General features: G+C 40.9%; 2 protein-coding genes across 10 annotated transcripts in view; both read right to left on the bottom strand.

Annotated features, from left to right (window-relative positions):
• The window catches only part of sulf1 (sulfatase 1), a 96,638-nt gene extending 90,692 nt beyond the window's left edge, over positions 1-5,946 (bottom strand). For 4 of the 7 annotated variants that reach the window (XM_037756922.1, XM_037756921.1, XM_037756923.1 and 1 more), the window contains exon 1: positions 5,697-5,944. The gene's annotated coding sequence lies outside the window, so the exon portion shown is untranslated. Of the gene's footprint in view, positions 1-5,696 lie in introns of all 7 variants that reach the window. The other 3 variants (XM_037756927.1, XM_037756928.1, XM_037756926.1) reach the window with 3 other exon arrangements.
• Positions 5,947-7,537: 1,591 nt separating this feature from the next.
• Positions 7,538-24,936, bottom strand: part of c21h8orf34 (chromosome 21 C8orf34 homolog) — a 71,397-nt gene continuing 53,998 nt past the window's right edge. The window contains exons 11-15 of one of the 3 annotated variants that reach the window (XM_037756851.1): positions 22,186-22,312; positions 17,279-17,769; positions 14,593-14,689; positions 10,176-10,214; positions 7,538-9,365 (exon numbers count right to left, since the gene is read on the bottom strand). In XM_037756851.1, the coding sequence (XP_037612779.1) occupies positions 9,358-9,365; positions 10,176-10,214; positions 14,593-14,689; positions 17,279-17,769; positions 22,186-22,312 (762 nt within the window). In that variant the 3' untranslated portion in view covers positions 7,538-9,357. The remainder of the gene's footprint in view (positions 9,366-10,175; positions 10,215-14,592; positions 14,690-17,278; positions 17,770-22,185; positions 22,313-24,936) is intronic. The other 2 variants (XM_037756852.1, XM_037756850.1) reach the window with 2 other exon arrangements.

Raw genomic sequence — 24,936 nt, 5'->3', positions numbered from 1 at the left:
TATGATAATGGTATCTGGTGGTCGGACTCTGCAGGGGTCTAGTGTAGTCAACTAGAATGTACAAACAATGCGAAATCTACGTTGATTACAGCGGCTGCCAAAGCGGTTTCGCCCCCTGAATGCGCACGCACCCACTAATGTTTGTATACAAGAAACCTGTCCATACAGAAGTCATCGGCTGTAGTCTTGAAATCAGATTTTCTTGTAATAAAAACAGTTTATGGCTCGCATTCAGTTCCAGGACTGAATAATTTGATAATGTAAACGTAAGAGGTCTCGACTGAGTGGATCATCATAGGGCAGCGGTTAAGAGAGAGAGATTCAAAGGCTGTAAATGATAGAGTGAGCAGACCTCTCGATAACTCTTACATTATATGACTTCAAGTGAGATGGCCTGTAGTAGATATATCGCTCTCTATAAAAAGCTCATATACATTCTATAAAGTAGTGATGGTGTTTCTACACATTCAGCACAAAGTTGCTTTGGATACCAAACTCCAGTGTTTCATTCTTACCCAATAAATCTGTTTTATTTTCATGTTCGCTCCAGCGCTCACACCAATGAGATCATGTACTATAAAGTCTGACTGCATGCCTACACTACAGTACGTATAGACTCACACTTACAGGTTACAGAATTTTACTAGATTTTAATCATTTTTTCAGCCACTTGTCTAGATCTTTGTGGTCCCGACTTAATAGCAGAGCAAAACACAGTGTGACTGCAAATATGTTCCAAAGCCGACGATTGAGGTGGCCTACCTGCTGTGCAACCCTCTGACAACATTTTCTTTTGAGTCAACTCTATTCCCGTGGTTCAAACGACCTGCTGAGGTTTCAGAGGTACTCAAATTTGTATAAACATTACATTTACAACCTTTTGATTTAAATGGCCCTAAATAAAAAAAGAGCATTAAGCTGTCTTTAGGGTGGATATAGTGAAAAAGCAATCTGGGACAGCTGGTATAGACATCCAATCACTCTTTGTTCAGAAAGTGGAAAGCATTATTGTACAGCCAGAGCAAAAGCACTTATGACTCACACACCAAATTTCATCCTACTGTAGCTCTGCCATCAAAAAGTGCAGGGTATTTATCTTCTTTGTAACACTGATACTCTCAACATATTCTCAAATCCTGACAAAGTCCATCACAACAACAAATGTGACTTGTTAATGTTCCGGTCCGTCCGTCATGCTTCCCATCAACCAACTAATGTAACGTGACCTCTGAATAATTCCATTTCACATTGCTGGGAAACTGAGATCAGACTTTTTGGCAGCATTAAGTCTTTGATGAGGGGAAACAGCGTCATCTCGGTGATTGGAGAGGAAGAAAAGCAAACACTTCCAAAGTTACTCACACCGCGACAATTAATCTGTCCTTTGCCTTTCCCCTGCTATGACCTACAAGCCAGTGGACCTTAACCATCATCGACTGACTGGAGCTAATGCCGATGACAAGTATGTGCAAAAAGGGAGGCAACAAAAGGACACTCATACATTACTTGCCAAATAACGGACATGATACACCAGAGGACAGAGAAGAGGAAAAGAGAGAAAAGCAGCAGCAGGTGTGAAGCAGCTTAAAGCCGTCAAACGTCTTCTGGCATTAACACAGACATCATCTGGTCTCCTGTGGTCAGAGATCCACTTGAGGTTATTGAGCAGGGCCGGTCCCGCAGCTCCTCCCCTCCCGACTGGCCAGTAACAGCATCATCATTCAGTCCTACTCCACCCGTTTCCTGCACGCGGTCCCTCGGAGCCCTGACACGGACGCTAACAAAAGAGCCTTTATTGCCAAATCAAATGATTCAATATTATTTCAACCTCTTCCCATATTTGTGTATTAGGAGGTTAAGAGCAATGGGTTATCTGGACATGTAATTGTGATTGCTTAAGAATTCGTAACAGTAAGAAGGGAAGGAAAGGAGCAAAGGCAAGTGAGAAACAAGCTTCGTCCATAATGCGTATGCACTATACTCAGCAGGTGTACTATCATTCAACACACTTTTGTGTGAATAAACAGCAGTACTTATCTTTTCGGACGCACTGAGCAGTAATCTACGTCGTCACGCCCTGAGAGCCTCCTTGCCGGTTGGAGACGTGTAACCATGGTAACCCGTGCCAACCTCATCTAACCAAAACGACGAAGAGTCAGAATCAAAGTCTGAACTAATTTAAAATATATATTACGTCCAGCAAAGGGAAATCTTATACTTACAGTTAAATTGAAGCGTTATTGATGTTACAGAGCTGTCCGTCAATGTCTGTTATGAACGCTGTCGTCCCTACCGCATTGCATTGCGGGATATTAATGCCGCCGTAGAGTCCAGCATTGCATACTGTAATATTACACCGGAAATAGTATGCGATTCACGTGCTATTGGTTTCACACTAAGGTTTCAGACATACTGAAATATCTCACATACTGTTTTAGCGTACTAAATAGCGTGTTAGTATGGAATTTCGAACACAACCACACTCTTTAATCAAAAAAGGTTTCAAAGATCACTTTGAAATTAATGTTAACACAGGCAATGGGCTAGTGTTTTTTTAATGGTGGTGGTATGGTTTTGCTGAGAGGAGACATAATCAAGCAACAAATGTGTTCACTATGTTTAGCAACGAGAATCAATCCTCATTAAAATACAAGGCTGTGATGTATATCTACAGTATATCACTTTATGTAATCTGGCAAGCTCAACCTGACAATATATTATCATTTCATCCCTGAAATCTCTCCATGTAACATCCCACAAATATTTATCACCTCTCCTCAACAAAGGAAGAAAGTGACACAACAAGGCTTTTACTGGAATATGAATCCAATTAGCATCTGGTGGGAGAACGTGATGTTTTTGTTCTCCCATCATGTTTTGATTGGTCCTGGTGAATCACACAGATGAGTAAACACATGGACTACGTAGCATCTGGATTAAGATAATGACTATCACAAAAGAAATCAGCGATGAATATGTTTTCTACTTCATGAAGGCAAAAAGTTATATATATATATGTTTGCTACAGAAAACGAGAGTGAATCTATAAAAGGTGAGTAAACGTATTAAGACTCCACGGATAAATCTTACCCAGCCATCCATCAGCAGCTTCTGGCCGGACTGAAGGCCTTCATAAATTGGTGAAAGCACAAAAAAGCAGGCTGGCAGTCAATTAGAATAAAGCTGCAAGAGATTGTGTAATAAATCACAGCTTGAGTAAAACGCCATGTGCACTCAATAAATTCACTGCAACTTTATATGTAAATGAAAACATAAAAGAGCGGGGATCTGGAGGGATCGTTGGCTCTTTTGGAACACGGGATAGCGAAACCATCAGCTCTGACGGTGTAACAAAATCCAAGTATAACTGCAGCGGTGGAGGTGTTCCACGTGACCCTGAGGCAGCTTTAGTTGGATGTTGGGAGACAAAGCAGTTTGACAATAGGTATACATATGATCAGCTTAACTGTGCCTGCCACAATATTTTGTTTCAATCCACTCCAGACAGAAATAAAACATCCAAAAAAGCAAACATTTCCAAGACACAGTGCACCATCAGAACAACATTAGATCCTTTTAAGTGAAACAATAATAAGACTAATATGAGCACAAAGAGTCCCTGGAAGCAGAGACAAGCACTGAGTTTGGATGAGTCATCTGACCCAGGTCTAAGCCTCACCCACCGCAGGGCCTGCCAATGTGTAACACACACACACACACACACACACACACACACACACACACACACACACACACACACACACACACACACACACACACACACACACACACACACACACACACACACACACACACACACACACACACACACACACACACAGCCATTGAAAAGATCCCCAAGCGTCTGGAACACTGACCACATCATGGTCGGGGAGAATAACCATAAATTAGTCTGTGAGAAAGAAAAGGGGAGATACAGACAAGACAGCTCAGACTACCGTTCTCACACACTGAGGTCTCACAATGAACCTTAAAGCAGCAGCAGAGTAGTCTCAAGGCTTCCGAGCCTTCTGTGACTTCTGCAGAGACTTGACAGAAAAGCCTCACAATCAGCCAGAGATCAAAACAGGATTTCTGTTGATCCATCCACTGTGTAAGCCTTCTGGATTTGCTCAACAACTCTTTGGAACAACATTAAATGCACGATGTTCCAGAGGATCATACAAGCATTTGCTAATCCCAGTAGTGATCTTTTCCTTTCAAACACAACACACAGAAGGGGATGAGCCATTTCCATGTCATTTATCATTAAAAAAATGAGATTGACACCTTGATCTTCATGGAAAAAGCGTTAAACAAGGCGGATGTCTGTACAATCATGTGTAGTTGTAAAAGCGAAGGCCAATAAACTGCCACAGCAAACAGCTGAAAATGTTAGGAAAACTTTTCAGCTAGAAACAACATAACACTTGTTTAATACAGGCAATATGTCCTTTAACACTTCACAAGTGCTGCCAAACCTAACAGCCTCAACTATCCACACAACAATGATGGATATCTTCGGGTTCACAATGTTTACAATGTTGGTAAAGATGGTCAAAGATTATTTTCATTCTGCTGCCTGACGTTAAACAGTTCCAACTTGAATGCTAAATGGATTTAAGATGTGTTTCTAATACTTCAAAAACATAATCTTTCGTGCTATGCAAACAACTCAAAATGTCTTTGTAATCCACATTTACACTGGATTTTCCTTTTACACTTACAAAACGTCGGTGGGATGGCTTCATGAGATGTTATCACAGCAAAAACTGAACCTATCATTCAGCTACAAAATCTATGCCAGCTAATTAAACGCTACGGGATACAGGGTCGTGTCTAAAAGGTTAACTATCGCGAGAATCGCTGCCAAAGAACCGTTTGAGGTTAACGCCTAACCCAGGGGTATGCAACCTGCGGCTCCGGAGCCACATGGCTCCCTGTGGATTTTTATAAAAATTACTGGAAATGAATAACTGTTTTTTGTTTACATTTTCATTTTTATTTATCATTGTTGTAGGTCTATGGTATGACAGTATGACAGTATGACGGAGTATTAGGGCCACATTGAGGAAAAAAAATAAATCTGAGATTTTGAGAATAAAGTCACAATAATATGAATAAAGTCATAATATTAGGAGAAAGAAGTCGTAATATTACGAGAATAAAGTCATAATATTACCTGAATAAAGTCATAGGTTTATGAGAAAAAAGTCGTAATATTATGAGAATAAAGTAAGAAGTTTACGAGAAAAAAGTCGTAATATTATAAAGTAGTAATTTTATGTGTTATTCTCTTTTTTTTCTCGTAAACTTATGACTTTATTCTCGTAATATTACGACTTTTTTTCTCGTAAACTTATGACTTTATTCTCGTAATATTACGACTTTTTTTCTTGTAAAGTTATGACTTTATTCTCGTAATATTACGACTTTTTTCTCTTAATATTATGACTTTATTCTGGAAAACTCAGATGTTTTTTCCCTCAATGTGGCCCTAATACTCCGTAGTACATTTGCACTTTGGCCTTCACTGCATGAGACTTATATACTATATACTTAGACTATAAACAAGCCAGACCCAAGCTTTTCAAACAGTACACAACACCAGTGAAGGTTAAATGTCTCTTGATGAAAGAACACATGCACATTTAAAACAGCAAACAAACAACAGTACATATTGTCGCCTAGCTTACCTCCAAACTGTCCTTCAACGTGGATCTTGAACGTGGCCGTACAATCAACCTTAATTTGAGGCTTTTCAGCTAATAGCATCGAAGTTACAGAGCTAGTTACGTGTTTAGCCTCAAATACAACTACAAGACAAACTCTCACCACTGTTATGTGGACATTACCATAAACTTCTCAAAGAGAGGAACTAAATATATCAAGTATGCGGCACGACAAACATATTTACCAGTTACTGCAAATGAAGATGGCAGCCGGAAGTGACAGCTATTTAATTAGCATCAGCTGTGCGTCAGCCCAGCCAAAACAACGTATATTGCCTAAAAGTGAAACTCAATTGTCCGTTCCATTGCAACAGCAGCGCCCAGCCCCCCGCCAATTTGGACTGAAAGCGACTACTGGACGCCAGTAAAAACGTCCGCCCTAAAAATGCAGTACGAAGTAGAACAACATGTTTTATATTCTATTGACATATTCTACCTAAATGGCCGGTGTTGAATAATAAAATAACATAAATATGATAGGCGTTTTCAGTCCAAAATGGCGGCAGCTGTGGTTGTCAAAAAACACCGGAGTTTCGTCTCTTTTCTTCTACACTCTTTGGCTGAAATCTTTTTTTCCCCCAACTTTATTGATAAGTCAAATACAAACAATAACATTAGTAATGTATAAACAACTTCAAAGAGCAAAAAGAGGAGACAAGAAGCCTGGGAATTCATTGATGACTTAAAAAAAGAATAAAAATGTGAAGAAACATTCGGTAAAGGGATTGTGCAAGAAGTGTTTTTACATTCAATAAACAAAAGAAGTCAAGATGTAAAAAAATAATGCACACATGAACATTGAACCAAAATGAGGGTGAAAAGAAGTTATATCATCCAGGTTCTGTTAGTTTCAATCATAATACAACATGACTTTGTTGGAGCACTTTTAATGCTTTGATGGGATATGAAATTGATCCAGTTATAAGTGCAAACACAACAAGAGACTAAAAAAAACACAAGATGAAATAAAAAATACAAGTTTATTATTTAAAAATTCAAAAGTGCAAGACTGTAACCTACATAAATCCCCAAATTCTGCCCACTTTGCTACAGATGAGCTCTCAAAACAGTGCTGTGCTGTAAAATCAAAATTGCAGGTCATGTGAGTCCAGCACCTGGGAACCAGAAAGACTTTATGCAACACATTGTAAAATAAACAGCTGTAAAACTAACCATGCCCAGATATTCAGAAATACTATTTGAATATTCACAATTTTAGCCATTTGTTCTTTAGTCACATTTTTAATAAATTGTTCTAATACACACATTGTGGCTCAATATGACCACGAAGTGATTGAGAAATTATAAATTATTATTTATTAGCAATCAACAACATATCTCATGAAGCTTTAATAGGCAATGGCTGCAAATCCTCCTAAGTGTAATGTCACCCACCATTAGTTTGCAGTCATGATATTGTAAGCATTATACTGTGTATACTGTAGGACTGAAATCAACAGGCAGTGTGTGATGTTTCTTATTAATCATCAACTCCCCAAATTATATGAGGTTAACAAAATACATGCTGAAGACCGGAGTAATAGTACACCCACCGTTCCAGTGGTGCAGAACAGCTCAAGTGTCAGCATCCGCTCTGTCAACAGTGACACCTCAGACTTATACTGTTTATTTTGGCTTTAACTACATCTATGATTGTTTAGTAGGCCTACTACACATTTTGTAAAACAAAGTGAGCTCCTTCAGTGGATCGAAACTTCTACCGTGGCTTCAAATAACAGCACAGAGCAACACTTCAACTTTCATGTTGACAAATTTGAAGAAGTTAACCCCAGTCTGTTCAGTTGTAAATTAAGACCTGGGTCAGTCTGCTGACCTTTGATGGTGGTCCGGATCTCCCTGTAAGTACAGTGACGTCTGCCGCTGTTCCTGGGTGGCCCTTGCAGTTGCTTTGAATGGGCCTGGTGTATAAATCCTACACAGTAAACATACTTTAAGATGATATTGGAGTATTGATGTTATAAAACTTGATATCTCGATTCTACACATGACATATGTGACTGATACAGATAATTATGTATGAGAAGCATTAAATTAATCATCTTTGGACTCATCAATAAGAAGTCATATGGCTATAATCTGATATTTGATGCAAGTTGTGGCGAGAAGTAGTGGTCCCACCATTTCATCTTTATAAGTTGTGACATACCGAGACATTGAAAGATATACACTGAGGGGGAAAAGTATCAGAGCGCTGTCTTTGTGTGACATCTGTGGTAGTCATTTTAAGTCTTCATCTTCAACTTCTTCCAGAACTCCTTCATGCCTTGATATTTTGCGGACATAAATGAAAGACTGGAGGAGACATATGAACTCAGGGAAAATATTGATAGTATAAACGTAGAGTCAGTGCGCTGGTGATCTGTGGAACGAGAACAGATGGCAATCACACTCCCCAACTCCAACAGAAATGGGATATGAAATGTGAAAATTGTAATATGCAGTGCAATACATTTGCCTTTTCTGACAGGAAATATAAAGATTGTATCAAGTCACCGCTGTGACTCGATTATGCCATGTCCTCAAATTCTTCCCCAGATCTTTTGAAACCACATCCCTTTCCAATGAGCACATGATGTGCTGGAATACACGGGACATTCATCCGCATGCCATGTTTCACAGGATGGGGTTTCAAGTGATTAGTCTTCTCACACATCCTTTTACAGGAATCACCCTCAGAGAAATGGGAGCGAGAGAGTTAAGTAGTTTGTTGACCACATCCCGAGAGACAGTCTGAAAAGTTGGGTATACTATACCGCAAAACTCAGCAGGGTTCGAACGAAGGGATCAGACTGTGTCAGGCTGGAGGGTGTGTCCAAATGTGTGTTTGTCTCTGGAGCCGACGTCGCCTGTGTAACACTCAGACAACCACAGTTTAACCAACACATGCCCAGGCAAACACACAAGAGCGATGTAGTCACGGTTAGAGCAGCTTTCTGCGTCTCTGTCAGCACCACAGTACGTGTTAGAGACACAAAGTTACATGGATCATGTATCTGGGAGAGACTGGATTAAACAGAGCGTGTGTTATGACAGCTTTACTCATTTAAATAATGACTTCAGTGTGTTTTTTTAATGAGACGGGATGACTATTTGCATTTGCGTGTTAAAATTCATACGAATACAAAATGAAGCACATGACATTAGGGTCAAAAGAACGGGGGACATGTGCACCAAATCATTTTAATTAATATAACAGCATTCCTTGTATTCCCTCCACAACTTGCAATTGGAAAAACACTACATCTTTTAACAGTGCATATCAATAAACGCTTTCTTAACATGGGTGTGCTGCCCCGCTCATAACGTGAATATGCACTAGAAAAAGACAACAAAATGCATCCGTTTCTGGACTCCACATGGAAGTGCAATAGCATGCTATAGAGCAAACAAAAATAAATGTTATATTCCATACTCTGAAGTAATATTTTTGACATTTTTATCATACAGTTACAGTACAATGTCTATGAAATATCTGTGTAAAAAGTATACAATCTTTTTTTTTCTCTCCATTCATATGAATTATAAAAATAATTGTCTCTGTACACATATTCAAAATGTCCAGTGGTTTGCATAATAGTTTGATTGGATCTCTGGTCTTCCGTCACTATAGGCCTGTGAAACAAATGAAAAAACAAAACATCAGTCTCCTAGAAACTAAAATCAGACACATTTGACCGCTAATAAGAATAATAACTGCTGCAATTGCTATGAAACATTTAATATTTGAGCATGTCATAGACAAACATGAGGTGGAAAATGAGGCCTGGTGCTGCCCAGAGTAGGTTCCAACGACTATATTTCACAATAAGTTCTGGGAGAGCGGTGATTGGGGTGACTTAAGCAGCGAGCTTTGAGTTTCGTTGCCGTGGCGATATTCTGGCCTCTCTGATAGCCAAGCAGCAGCAGCAGCATGCTCTCAGATCTCCCTCCAGACTGGCACACTGGCACTGGGAACTGTGGGCACCTCCAGAGCCACAAGAAGGAGAACCGCAGACAACCTCAAACCAGACAGACTTTCTCCTTCTCCCAAATGTTGAGGCTGAGAGTTGACGCTGTCTGCTGCGTGTAAACTCAGAACCCGAGTGACTTAATGGAACTGGGCAACGGCGTTCTCGTCTCCACACATGGCCGCCCTCCACCAATCGCATTTCAGAGCCACTGTGCCCTCCATTTAGCCTGTGACGGTAATTGAACGGATCATAAATGAAGGTGGAGGCTTCGACAGTAAGTCACCCATTGGTAGTTATGTTGTGGCTCTAACAAATGAGGTCATTGACAGACATTCAGGCTCTCTAAACTTGAGGCAGCCGCTTACAATAGCAAAATTGGTTTCTGGTGACACGAAATGAGACAGCACATTCTGAGGCGTGTCTGTCTCTCTGGGTTTCAGGCTCTGACGCCTCTAACTGTTCAAATTCTCACCTGAAAACACAGATCTCTTATTGGCATCTCGGGCACCACCTGTGGAAAAATAAAGACAGAACATGTGTCAATGTGTCAGCATGATGACTCTTAAAGAATAGTTCCATATTTGGGGAAATATGCTTATTCACTGTCGTGCTAAAAGTTTTATGACAAAAGCGATACAACCCTCATACTGTATCTGAAGCTACATCCAGCAGTCGGTTAGCTCAGCTTAGTACAATGACAACTAGCCTGGCTCTTTCAAAAGTCTAGGCTAACCGGCTGTAGCTTCATATTTAAAGGGATAGTTTGGGTGTTTTGAAGTGGGGTTGTATGAGGTTCTTATCCATAGTCAGTGTATTACTTACAGTTGATGACAGTTGGCGTGCCCCCAACAGACAGGAGTACCGACACCGGAGCAAAGCAATACAGTGCTTTGGATGGCAAAAAAGTGTATTTTAGCCACCTAAAAGAAAGGCTCACCTAAATAAAAAAAATGGATATCTGTTTAAGTGTACGCTATATTTAGAATATTTTCACCGCTTTATCTTGCCGTCAGACGGCCCTTTCCTTCTCCTTTCCGACAGGGAACTGAACTGAAAGTGAAACTTATCTATGCTCTATCCAAAGCCAGCAGGCTCAGATGACAAACAGTACTGATACGTTTCACTTTAAGTTCAGTTCGCCGTCTGAAAATATTCTAAATATAGCGCGAGGATATTGATTTTTTGAGGTGAGCCTTTCTTTCAGGTGGCTAAAATACGTTTGTCTGCCGTCTCCGTCCACAGCACAAATGTATTGCTTTGCTCTGGTGTCGGTGCTCCTGTCTGTTTCTTGATGCTGGGGGCATGCCGAACTGTCATGAGCAAGAAAGTGAATAAGCATAACAGTTAATAATCTACTAAGTCAGTTGCACATACATGTATCTGAAGCTACATCCAGCGGCCGGTTAGTTTAGCTTAGTACAATGACAGCTAGTCTGGCTCTCTCAAAAGTCTAGGCTAACCGGCTTCATATTTAACAGACTGTATGAGAGTGGTGTCAGTCTTGTCATATAACTATCAGCAAGAGAGTGAATAAGCATCACAGTTAATGCTCTATGTTGCACATACTTTGTCATAACTGAGGCTAATCCATTGCTTTACATTTTTTTCAGAGTTTTTGTAAGCACTATGGCTGGTGTATATGCTCAAATGGTCGACATGTCTGCCTGTTTCAACATCACTTATGCTTCTGCAATAATTGATTGTGATTGTCAGTAGATTAATGACACAAACTATCTTTACTGTAAATACTGAATCCTATAAGCAATCTTGACAGGTGTATAATGTAACCTACAGATTTACTTTCACTGTACAGTCCATGTCTAATGTGCTGATCCACATCCATAAAGGACAATGGGGTTCAGAGTGGGGAATGAGGACAGACTTCTTTCATCTCCATTGCGGTATGTGTGGTTGTCCCATTGTGGAAGTTTATAGAATAACAGGAAATAGCTATGGATTCTTTTCCCCCCCTTTATTTAGCTCTCGCCATACACTTGGCGCCAGCTCACACACATCTGCTGTGATACTGGGAAGAGGGTGTCACTGCGCTAATGAAGCGAGTCCCATATTCATAGACACACATGCGCATTCAGTACAGGTACGTGGACAGACTCAAACACTCAGAGCGAACCACTAAATGGACAAACATGTTCTCACTCTTGACATTTTTTCATCTTCTTGTCAGAAGAAAGCAATTTTGATTTGATTTTGAGTAATTTGGAAAACTTAGCCTTGAAGTAGAAGATTTATCTGATTGTTATTCTGTTCCTCTGTTTGTAGATTTTTGTTAAAAAAAAACAAAAAAATCTTAGTGGTACAAACAGAGTGTTCAGTTGCCATTATGTAATTCAACTGTATTATTTCATAGGTCAAATGACCCCTGAAAAGACTGAAAAATCAGATTAGGAGGGCAAAAACGCTCTCTGAAAACACATTTAATCTCTTACCTTGACTAATGCAATCAGTCACACGTTTAGTACACACACTTACACATGCACACACACGAAGACATACAAACCAGATTTCAGCGAACAGTCCTGTGGGCCCTCTCTCACGCCAGAAAGTGCTTTGTCACATCTTGTGGCTCTTTGGTTTTTCCCTGTCAGTCTCTCTCTCCCTGTGTCTGAGCCGCCTCTAATTCAATGTGTGCCTCATATCCTTTCTCAACATGCCAACACCGTTGCCAAGCCTTAGAGCAGGCCCCCAGGGGCTATTAGGAAAATGTATCCATCTATTTTGCAAGATATAAATTTTGGCAAAACAACGACCCTCTGGAGGAACTTGTCGGAGGGGTTATATTTCCATGTGACAACCATTTGCCTGCTTGATCTTTTGTTTGACTGGAATTCTTGTGTCATAGCGTCAATGAAAGCTGTCTTTTTGAGTCCCACGTGCACTTGATTTTCCGTTTGAGTAGCTGATGTTATGTTTACTGTGAAAACAGAGCTGAGTTAATTTGAGAACATTTCTGAACTAATGGCATATATAATTTTTGGACTCGTTCATAAAATTAACTTCAGAGCTGCCATTTTTGCCCCAGTAGTGGTGGGATGGATCTAAATAAAGCAATGCCAGTCACTGGTTTGGCAGTTGATCCATCTGTCAATCCAACGTGTTGGTACAGAGCAAGATATCTTGGTAACTACAGGCCAGATTACCATGAAATTTGGGTGATAGGGTTCAGAATTTTCTCCTTGACAAACACTCTGGTCTGAAAGATCTTAAAATCTATCAGGTAGATTTTCATAAAATGTGAATTTGTGACCTTTTACTAGACCAAAATTTCTATTCTTATTACTACTACAGTATGGGTAGATTGCCATAACAGCCACTGAGCACATTCGTGTTCCCCAGAGGATGATTTTTTAGCACTGAGGACTGTCTTTCCACTTCCAAGCTTTTCACTTTTGCCATCCAACTCTGTCTCACGGGAAGGCCACATTACATGGACATTCCGCAAGTCATGAGTACGCATTTTAGCCTTTTCACAAGGCATTTGTACACCGCTATTCACGTGTCATTTGTATGCCACGCAACTCAACCACGGTAACGTCCGCAGTTGGGTTCAGGCAAAGAAACCACTGACTTAGGTTTAGGAAAAACTTCATGGTTGGGCTTAAAATAAGTACGTAAACTAAGTCAAATACATACGGAAACAACGTAACACAACTACGGAAAACACATCACAAACGTCATTAAAGAACACGTGACAATCATCACGTGACAAACATCACTAATGTAACTTACAAAACAAAACACCGGCCTCAAAACACCGGTCTCCTGGTTAAAAGTCATGTGTTTGTTGGACCCATCCTCCTCTCCACCCGCCATAAGCGGTCTTTCTCACATTTTATACTACGTCACTAGCTCTTACCGTAGCATTCATACGCAGATGCATTTACATTGCAGTCAGTACAGGATACATGCCGTACAAATGACACACGGAAATCAAGAAAGGCGTACTTGCACGCTAAACGCCTTGCGCATTATTGTGGCATTCATACGCCTTTTCATGCAAATGGACTGCGCCATCCCTAGGCAAAAATATCAACATTACAGACCTGATCTCATTATAATCTAATAATTATAGTCTTGACATGAAATTTGTATGGTTATAAGTATAAGTTAATTCTTATTTAGACCAGTTTAGTACAATATAAACCCATACAAACATCTCAGAGGATCAGAGAAGTGACACCATATGTTAACTAATGTTAAGAGAGCATAAATTTGACATTTTGTTAGTGGACCTCAGTGAATTGAGACCTACAAGCCTCTGACGATCAGATCATACTGCCACAAAACATCCATGTGATTTATGCACCAGAGCATTCAAGGAGGTCTGATCTGATTCTGTCATGTTCAAAGCCAGAGTAATATGCTGCACTGTATCCCAGCCAGACCACTACTATGACTGGATTTATGACTTTAAAGAACTGTCCATGTCTATCAACTAGATCTTGATGGAGATATATCTCTTACATGATGCCAGGAAAGGAAATTTTACATGATGTTTCCCCCCTATGAAACTCCCTCAGGATTTCACCCAACTATGAAATATGGAAATTTTCATGCGTCAGCTCCATCTCAAAATTTTACAAGGGATACTTGCACATTAATCTTCACTTTTTAATAGACCTATAGCCACTTTAATGCGTTAGCTACTCACTGTGGCTAAGTGACATTACAGTAATGAAATGAAACTGTGAGGAAGGTAAAAACATTAGAGGGGCAATTTGTCAAATTTGTGAACTGCGGATTCCACTGAGAGCTTTTGAGAAACTCTCCAGTAAAGGGAGTACTGGATGAGGCGATGATAAACAATCAAATGAAGGGTTTAAAATAGAAATAAAAGACAGACGGAAGAAAGGGAAAGGTAGGTCACTCACTCTTATCCTGTTCAGGAGGCTCCAGGATGTCACTGTCTGTGTCACTGGGGATATGCCAAGGCTGTCGTATAGCCTGTAACTGCTGGTAAAACTCATCCTGATATAGAAAAATAGAGCAGAAATGATGGAAGACTTTTTACAAATGAACCAGAGGAGTAAACATGAAGTTATACAGACTGACGGGTAACTGACTGATTGTCATCCTGCATCATCAGGACCCACGTAGGGAAATTACATTTTGGTGACTGACAGAAGTTTCTGCAGAACTTTAATGCTTCTGACGTGGATATTTATGTTCTTTGTTTATAAGCATTAGTATTATTAGACTGCAAATCGACCGCATGTTATGATGAATAATGGTAGAGACAACAAAAGCTCCTTTGTGCACTCCCAGACGACTGGCGCGAATGTCGGGGAGTGCACGGACATGCGCATGAGGCGTATTACTGTGTGATCACACACTTTTTAATGGAGTCGGACAAAAGCACAGCAGTTTTAACAGCTTTTGACCCATTGATCAGGGTAAATAACCACGCTGACGTGCATATAGCCTATACATGGCCTTATAATACAGGTCAATAATATCAGCAGTGTTTATGTTGATGTTTTAGTTTAGTAATTTATCTTTTGAAATTATGCTAAAATTGCATATCTGCTATCATAAAATCCTGTGGTTGGTTTGTTTGCTTTCACACCAAAAACGAACCACACCAGAGTCCGCTTGGAAGTGGACCGAGACCCACCTTTTCAGGCGGACCAGAGTTTGATGTTTAGTTCGCACCAGAGTTAGAATGAGTTTTCACACCAGCCCAAATGGTTTGTTTTAACTGAGCCAGGTTAGGTGTGAAAGCACCTAAATGCTCCAATGGTATTATGTGAGAAGTGGCAATGACCCCATGAAAAGTAGGGTCAGAACAGGTAAAAAAAACACAGAATTCCTAATTAAACTTTCAACCGAAGATGTAAAAAGCTGACAAAAACAGGGCAAAGCATTAATAAATAAATTGTCCCATGCTTCCTAAAAAATACTTTTTTGTCTTCTTATTTTTCAGTGCTAAAACGACGGAGCTCCAATCTTTTAAATGACAACACACAAGTCGTCAAATAAGACAAGATCACAAGCATCTACATCTTTTCTGTACGTCCAGTATTTAAAAAGGTTCAGCATTCTTTACCTCTCTAAACAGACCTCCTATAGTCCTTCTACAGGGGACCAGGTGGCCCCAATAAAAGCAGACTGGGTGCACTAGTGTTTTTGGATAATCTCACTAGGTGTCAACTAGCATGACTGTCAAAGAGTATACTGAGGGACTGCAGAATTCCTGCTCACCATTAATAAAGCCTTCAAAAAGGTCTTGTATTTAACAGCGTCGCTGTTGAGTAAATCATGAAAGGAACATAAGAAAGAAATCCCATTTTAAGTTCTCCTTTTATGCCAGACTCATTTTTCCACAATGAAATGACATCCTACTGTATGGACCTCCATGACTCTCCATTAAACCCCACATGAAGTGTGTGAGTGTGTGTTTGTGAGGGTATGCACATGTGTGATAGTGTGCTCAGTCTTTCTGTGTCAAGGCTCTCGTGTTCTACAGCCAGCGTTACTTGGGCATTGAGCCTATGTGACACTCAGCACACAATTCACTCTCACCATACGAGAACATTACAATAAAGTTGGAGTGATTTTCAAGTCCATGAACCGAAGTTTATGACTATTGTACTCTATGTTTTACACACTGTGTGTGCACTTGATCTATTTTATTGCTAGATAAATCATACATGTGGGAAACAGCTAAAATAGAATATGTAGAATTTGATGCCACACCATAGCCATGGAAGATACTGTGTCAATTAAAGGAATAGATCAACATTTTGTGAAATGTGCTTATTCACTTTCTGACCAAAAGGTAAATGAGAAGATCAATACCACTCTACATGTCTGTCCATTAAATATAAAGATACAGCCAGGAGAAAGTTAGCGTAGCTTAGCATAAAGACTGAAATCAGGGGGAAACAGCTAGCCGGGCTCTGTTCGAAAGTAAAAAAAAAATATATATATATACAAAAAACAAAGTGAAAAAAAGACAATTAGTGGTTTTACGGGAGGTTACTGTATGTGCTAGACTGTTTTTGTCGAGATAATTAACAGGGGTCTTGTTGTCACATGAGGTTGCCTGGCGACCAGCAGGACCAGCAGGACCAGCGGGACAAATTATCATTTTAACACTTTGTTTCTTTCTACAGATTAAACAAACGACATAAAAGAAGTGAGCTATAGCGGTGCTGGTTGGCTGATTTTGTTACCTTTGGACAGAGCCAGGCTAGCGGTTTCCCTCTGCTTTCGGTCTTCATGCCAAACTAGGCTTAGCTAAACTAACCGTCTTCTGGCTGTAGTAGTACTTACTGGACAGACATGAGTGGTATGAATCATCTCATGTACTGTAACTCTCAAAATGTTAAAATACAGCACTGTTACTCACTAAATTAACCACATTTTTTAAAATTAAGAAAGCTTGTGTTGGAAACAATTGAGTTTGTGAAGGCAATGCTGCCACAATTCAACTTCACCTCCTCCTCATTGATTATTTTCATATATTAGGACACCTTGTCATGCAATATTGCTAATATGACCTCTGAAAAGAGAGCAACAAAGGTGTTTTTTGATGATAAAGGTTTCGGGTCTTACCTCAGACAGATAGGCCCGTAGGCTGGCACCAAGGCTGTCTGTAGTGCTTAGCCCAGGAGGGGTGAGCAGCGCTCGGGGACGTGTGGGCTGACATGTAGGCGTCACAGGGCGGCTCCGCGACCTCCTGAAGGTCACCTCTTTATGAGCTCCAGGGTTAAAGGTGGAGCGTGTCAGTAAACTATTCGGGGTCAGGGGCCTGCTGGGCGTTCTGGGGGTTTGAGTCCTGCTCCCAGGGTTGCTGGGAGATTGAGTCCGACCCATGACCAGGGAGGTGGGCTTGGGGCTGAGCAGAGGGAGGCCCACGCCGCAGGGCTTGCCTGAGAGGCTGCCAGCCGGAGACTGGGGTCTAGAGAGCAGGCTGGTGAGAGGAAGCGTGTCGGGTAGCGTTCTGTGGCGCAGAGGGGTGTGGAGCAGACTACTGTGCGGGTTATTGGCGCTCCGGGTGGTCATCTTCCCTACTTCTGCCAGCTTGGCCAGGTCCTTCTCAACCTCTGGAGGGAGAAAGGGGAGATAATCCAAGTCAACATCCAGATTTCATATTTAAAAACACAAGAGTCAACAGATATAGTCACTGAGAGAGTGAATTAAATCCTATTTGTTCCCCACACATTTAAATGACTGTTTTTATATGTATACGACTAACACAAATCCCAGAAAACTCTTGTAAATGAACTAAGTGATTCCAAGATAAAGTCAGGCTTATTTTTTATTACACATTCACAGGCTGTGCTATGAGGTTAGTATGTGTCCTACAAGACTGATGATTCACAAACTTTACTGAGCATTAAAGTGGGTGAAACTGCTCCGTTTAATCCCTCTTCTGGGCAATGATGACAATATTTATAGGCCCTGTAAATTGTGGTGAATCCAGCTTCCTCTGTAAGAAAAGCTTCCAAGTTGATATACAGTAAGCACAGCAGGGTAAAAAAAATGTTCCCGTTCCTGACAGAAACTCATTTGTTTGCCTCACTGGTAGTCTCAAAAACATTTCTGTTTGTGAGAGAAGTGACGCTGCCAACTTCTGCGATCAACATCTGTGTCATTTTTTCCGTGTTTTATGCTTTTGTTAAAAATCTTGGCAAATCGGAATTCAACAAACCAGTCTGGGAGTTATCATTTCAGAGGGATACTTTCAGGAATGACTCATCAGGGGCGAGTATTTCGGGAAAACTGCATACGTGTGACGTTAAATAAATAACAAAAGGAAGCATGACGAGTGTGTCGCAAACCTTTACTTCCTTGTTTTTGAGCAAAATGTGCTTTTCCTCTATACAAACAGCATTTTTCCAACGCAAAAATGTGAACATATGCTCCTACTCACTGACAAATATCCACGCACAGCCGAAAAACGTCTGCAATACTTTTGAGACACAGTTGGATGGAAATCTATTCCAGACTGTTTTGTACACAATTCTTCAGGGATCAAAAACATTTAACTCTCTGACATGCATAATTAGATTGCTGTTTCTGTGCTTAATCAACTCTGATTGTATGGAGGCCAACCTTTATAGCGAGATGCAATGCAGAGCACATAACTGCTTAGTGCCTTGCCCATGTGCTCAATAATCTGCATGTGTGCATTGTGTCTGCGTTGCTTTAACCCTGGAGCGTTCTACACATGTTAGTTCTCTAAATAATAGAAGGAAAACTAAAGATACAAGTTACAACTTGGCCTTTCTTGACCTGAGTCTGACTGAAAATTGGAGGTAATTAAGTTTGTGAGGTGTTCAGGGCATGTCATGACATCAGTTTGTGGCAGTGGCAGGACTGCAGGATGTAACATTACAAACCATAGAGAAGCTTTGGTTGATAGCCTGCATGGTGATGACCATAAGTCCTGCTGGATGACAGTGAAAAAATTATTATATACAGAAGAAAAATAGGTGTAAACGGAAGTTCCTTGATATGACGTTAAAGCCCTTAACCACCCACACCAAGTCCACCACGACTGATGTTATCGTTATATCGTAAACAGGATATCTTATTAGTAATCTGTTCCCCATAAAGTTGATATTTTTATCTCAAGTTATTTACCAGTATAACGATAAACACCACATGTTTTTGTTGTGAAGATCTTCCCCCCTTCCGTAAATGCTTGCTCCGCTCGTGATTTTATTGTAAACCAGTTGTTTCCCCTAACATCCTGGCATTAATGAGTAGCCTATTACAAGCAGCTTTATTTTGAAATTCTATGCAGTGTTTAACACGGAGATACTAGGAGCCATCTCCCAGACACTGATATAAAATGACGGCTCCGAGAGATCAAAGAGGGAGCATCAACATCCATCTGGTATAAACCTCTGATAAGTTTTGATTCAGTAATAAAGACAGGGAAATGAAAGATGGGGGAGAAAATGAGACAGAGAGAGACAGAGAGAAGGAGACAAGAAGAAATAGAAACAGATCTCGTCTATTAAAGTCTTTGATCAAGCTGCGGTTGCACGTGGTGAGAGACTACAGGGCCATAGCACGCTATGCAACCGTTCAGAACTCATGCAAACTTTATTAGGTCCCTCCTCTGAAAATAAACGAAAGCGCTAATGACATAGTGCTTGTCTGTAATTCATCTGCAGGCTTAAAACAATACAAAATACTGCTTGCCAGAATAAATTTAAATACTAACCATTGTCCTTGGAAAGATAAATTAAAGGGTAACTTTGATATTTTACAACGTGGACAACAATTTCTGAAATTGGTCCAGTATTGAGGGCGAGCGCTGTACACGGCAGCTGCTCACTGGATGCAATATGGTGCTTTGGGGCAAGCTGGCACCGTCATTTACATCCACTAAAAGTGCTTGTTTTTGACATGACAGGCTCTGATTGTTCTTATAAGTGTCTGACATTATTCAAAGAGTCTCGCTCAAGGAGAAGTCTTGTTCGTGTTGCCAGAAGAAAACAGTGGAATAGTGGAATGAGTGCCAGCCAGGCAGAGTTTTTTTTAGATTTTCAATATCATGGCTGAATATTTAGATGATTTCGACAATGTGGATGAGGTGTTTGAATTCGATTGCCGCCCGTATTTATTTGAGCCAGAGTAGACGGCCATTCAGATTTCACAACGAGACTTCTCCTTGAGCGGGACTTGGACACGATAAAAAACAGAACCGATCAAGTGAAAGACAAGAAAAAGGTTTTATTTCTCTGTAGGGTCCTTTCCATAATGTTGTCAGACACTTGTAATAACAATCTGAGCCTGTCAGTGGCCAAAACAACTACTTTTAATGGACGTAACGTCACATTGACGCTCGTTTTGCAGCTGCCGTCTGCAGCGTTATCCCTCAATACTGGACCAATTTTAAAGATCGTTGTCCCCGTTGGTCACTCAGACACAAAAACATGGGAAAATAGGGCCCAGTTGTAAAATACCAAAGTTAACCTTTAAGTATTGATTGATTCTTAGTCTTGTTTACTTCTACTTTAATCAGTTATTTCTTGCTCTAAATCAGGAAACTTTTCTGAACAAAAGTCTTTTTTAACACTGATGCATTGAGCAGTTTGGCATGTTTTGTAAAACGGAAAAAGGGGCTTATATATGTTCATATTCCCAAAACCAATGCATCGTATCAGTAACAATATAGACCATTTGAAAACAATATCCATCCCTTGGTGAAACTGCATTCAAATTAAACTCTATTTAATAACTTCATTCAATTTCAATTCAATTTAGTCTGCAGTAATCTATTTGTATTAGAAAAAAGAAATCACAACCAAGTGCACGTGAGCTTCACAGTATCACAAAAGGCAGACAAGGGGTGATTTCACAACCACATAATTGGGGTAACGATTTAAGATGAAAAGTGAGGCTCCAAACGTGGAAAGTATTAGCAGCTAATAAAGGCTTGAAAGAGTTGAATTAGCTTGTTGAACAGCTTCACTCAACTGCCTGGTGGGAGCCCTCGGCCTGAATATTCAGTAACTCGGTGTAAAACAACTAGAAATTAATGCCATCTGAGGACCTGGGGGCAAAACTGAGTGTGTTGTTAACACAAATAGTCCTCTTTTAGAGCCTTCTAAGCACCAGCGTGCTGTTTTGTTGTTCCGTAGGCGCGGAGGGAACCAGTGTATTCAGCGATGTGCGGATGAGCTGAGAAGATGGGAGCAGCTGCGACCACTGTCGGGGTGACAGTTATAGGTTTACTAAGTAGGACCAATGTGCTTCAAATAAGTGTGGTATGTGAAGGCGCGTACGAGGTCTTTACACACAGCGACGCTGTCAAACAGAGTGGGAGGACATGCATAAACAAACAAGTGGGCGACACATGATGGTAAATGGCGACATTCCCTCTGGCCTCCTCTGCAGGCTTTCATCTGATTCATAAGTGGATACACACTTGATCATCATGACAACAAAAGCAGCCTCTGAGTCACCCAGACGTCACATGTGTCAAAAAATGAGCCTCGAACTACATTAGTAATGATTTCCAAAATGCCACGCAAATTCCATTTTGTCAGAGCAAATCAGTCTCCGGCGCAGTTCAGCTTCGATCGCTTCCAAATGACTCAGCAGAGCTGGAGCTATTGACTGAACCTGTCAGAGCTGGAGCTGAGATACATTCATGGCATGCAAGAATTATTTTAATTAGTTTTTTTCTATTTAGTTTTGACACATTTTCGCAGGAAGATCAGTTTTTAATTAACCGAGAAAATCCTTTGGCCAAAAGCAGCGCATTCTTTAGCTGGACTCTCCCCCTCCCACACCTCATAAGAGCGCTCTAAACCCCTTTCTAATTCATAAGTCTCTGTAGTTCAAAGTGTGCGTGTGTGTGTGAATGTTTACACAGTCTAGACTAAGTGTTGTATTCCAAAGAAAGTATTTGATGTGACTTTCGTCATTAAAGCCACTAATAAATCCACAGACAAACTTATATATGCACACATACATGCCCACCACACAGAAGTGCCTACCAGCGAGCTGTTTGCCCATGTTCTCCAGCTCTTTAGAAAAGAGGGAGTCACCCAGTAGCAGGCCCGTCTGCCCGACAGAGCTCCCACCTCTCACAGCCTTCAGATCAGCCTCCCAGACAGCATGACGCTAGTTAGCGAGGAGAACAGAAAAGAGAGAAAGTCACATTAGAAGAAAGACCCTTCAATTAACTCTTTATATAATTTTCAGCTATTGCTGGAAATATCTGAGCCATATCTGCTGGAAAAAAAGGGGCCAATTATTATTTTATGGGCTTTAGAAAAACACAAGAAACCACAGCAAGTGTAGATGAAAGCGCAGAGAGCATGCAGTGCACTCTGTTTAGTGAATACGGGACGCTAGACTGTCAGTAGTGGTTCAGGACATTTTTGTATAACTATCAGTAAATCTATAGGAGCTTGTATGCACACCAGTCTGTTGGCAAACAGCCTGACGGCAGCAAATCTTGCACCAGCAGTTAAGGAACAATAAATCAGCTATTTTGGATGGTGCTCTTAGAGCGTACATAAAAAAAATAAATAAAGATGTTCATATTCCAAAGCATATGAAAGAAAATAAATTCTAAAAAAGCCAGATTGGATCACTTATAGGGGCTACTTTGGCCTTCCTAGCCAAGTGTATGATTTGGAAAGGGACCTGTTTGACTCAGGTTGCCAAGTGCTGTAATGGCAGCAAGCCTAATCCTCCTATTTATTCCTTTGATGAGACACAAGTGGCCAGATGATCTGTTAAGCCGATGGACCAAGTGCACATGAGCTTCAAGCACAGGTGAGAAATAAAATCTGTCAGCCATAATTCCTCCTCCTGTAAAGTTTGGTTTACACTAGACGTAACTAAGTTATGATACGGCCGGTGCCAGCGCTTACATCATTTGATGTGCTAAGCACTTAATGAGAGACAGAGTTGACTTGACAAAGTGCTGACACAGCGTAAGGCTCTGGGAGATCTGGTGATATACATACAGTGCAGCCATCCAACAGCGTTTAAAGACAAACCTGGGATATAGCAGGCTACTCATTTTATGATTTTCAGGATTCAAAGTGGACTTAAAAGTCTGTTTCCAAAGAGGAGGTAGGGTGAAAAACAAGTAAAGTCGCTATCCTCTGATAAATGACAGAACATGATTCCCAGGGTCCGTGGCATTGATCTCTGCGACTGTCAGATACATGAGGCGTTCTGTGGCAGCAGAACCACAACACCACAAGCCAATCCTTAATTACAGCCCTCATAAAGAAGCACGGCGGGTTGAACATTACAACTGAATCCCCTCCCCAACTTTATGTCTCTCTCTCTGGTGGTATCCCCCCGAATCCAACAGCATGACATCATCTTGTCCGTCTCTCTCTCTGGGTCTTCTCAGCTCTGGCAAACAAGGCCACCAACAGTTCCCTAGTTTAAGTTCCCCGAGTGCATTTTCAGAATCGTTATTATGCTGTACGTCGTTATATTATAAGATGTTACAGCTATAATTCTTGTGTAGCTCCAAGTCAAGGTTTCACCTTGGTTCTTTTAAAAGGTCCACTGGGCAAAAATGTTATCGTGGTGCCTTAAAGGGCCATTGTGTAACATTTCAGGGGGATCTATTAGCAGAAATATAATATTCATTAACTATGTTTTCATTAGTGTTTTCGTTAGCTTAGAATGAGCCCTTCATAAATACATAGGGAGCCCCCAGGAAGTGCACCGGGCTTTGATTGCCAAACGGTGGAATTACAACTAACGGGTGCGTCACGTGATGCCATTGGGCACAAACATGCTTTTTCCCATAGACTTACATTGGGAAAGAGACATCTGTAAATCAGCAAATACTCTTTTTTTTTAGGTAAATCAACTTCCCAGTACGAACACTTGAATAGCCCTTATTTAAATCATTAGGTCCTAAAAGTTGTATAAGGCACTAATAGCCGAATCCAGAGTTATTTCCCTTCCTCCATTCATGTGAATGAGCCCCAGAATGCGGCTGGACAGCGGGCTGGGAGGTTGGGGTTAAAGGAAACGCTACTGCGCCTGCTCTATGGGTCCAGTGGATGCGGAAGATGGCCGGATGATCCGGGTGATTTTATACTGGGAAGTCAAGTTTTTTTTGCTTCATGCGCCACTGAGAAACTCTCATAGGAATGAACGGGGCCCCGTCTCAAACGCTGTATCCAGTTTCTCTTTCTACATCCATGGGAGCGGGTACTCTTTACGGAGTCCGCCATGTTGCTCCGCCATGTTTCTACAGTAGCACAGAACGGACAAACCAAACACTGGCTCTATGTGAAGGCAACCATAGATCTCCAACAGCTTGTGAAACTGCGGTAACGTGAGCAGTTTTGCACGCCACAGAGTGCAAAACTGTTTGACCGCCAGCCGCCGTCTGACTTCCGTTACTCCTAAAGTAGTGTTATTATAGTAAGAATTGACTCTGAGTGAAGCGAACGGCGTAACCACGGTTTTGCACTCGGTGGCTCACGTTACCGCAGTCTTGGAAAGGGAGGAGTGAGCGGAAGGATACTCAGTCGTTTACAATCTGCAACCACACCACTAGATGCCGCCAAATCCTACACACTGTACCTTTAAGAAAGCCCAGTCTTGCTTCATGAGACCAGGTGGCATATGGAGATTTACTCTTATCAGCAATGTCCACTGTTTAACATTTAGGATTTCTCCTGCCCTCAAGCTCCTCTGTCCACTACAGGAAAGACTTTACTGTAATCAGGACCATATATCCTGGAGAAGGCTGGTGGTAC

The sequence above is a fragment of the Sebastes umbrosus genome, chromosome 21 (genome assembly GCF_015220745.1).
Source record: "Sebastes umbrosus isolate fSebUmb1 chromosome 21, fSebUmb1.pri, whole genome shotgun sequence".
NCBI classification, from domain to species: Eukaryota; Metazoa; Chordata; class Actinopteri; order Perciformes; family Sebastidae; genus Sebastes; species Sebastes umbrosus.
This window is presented reverse-complemented; position numbering and strand designations above follow the sequence as displayed.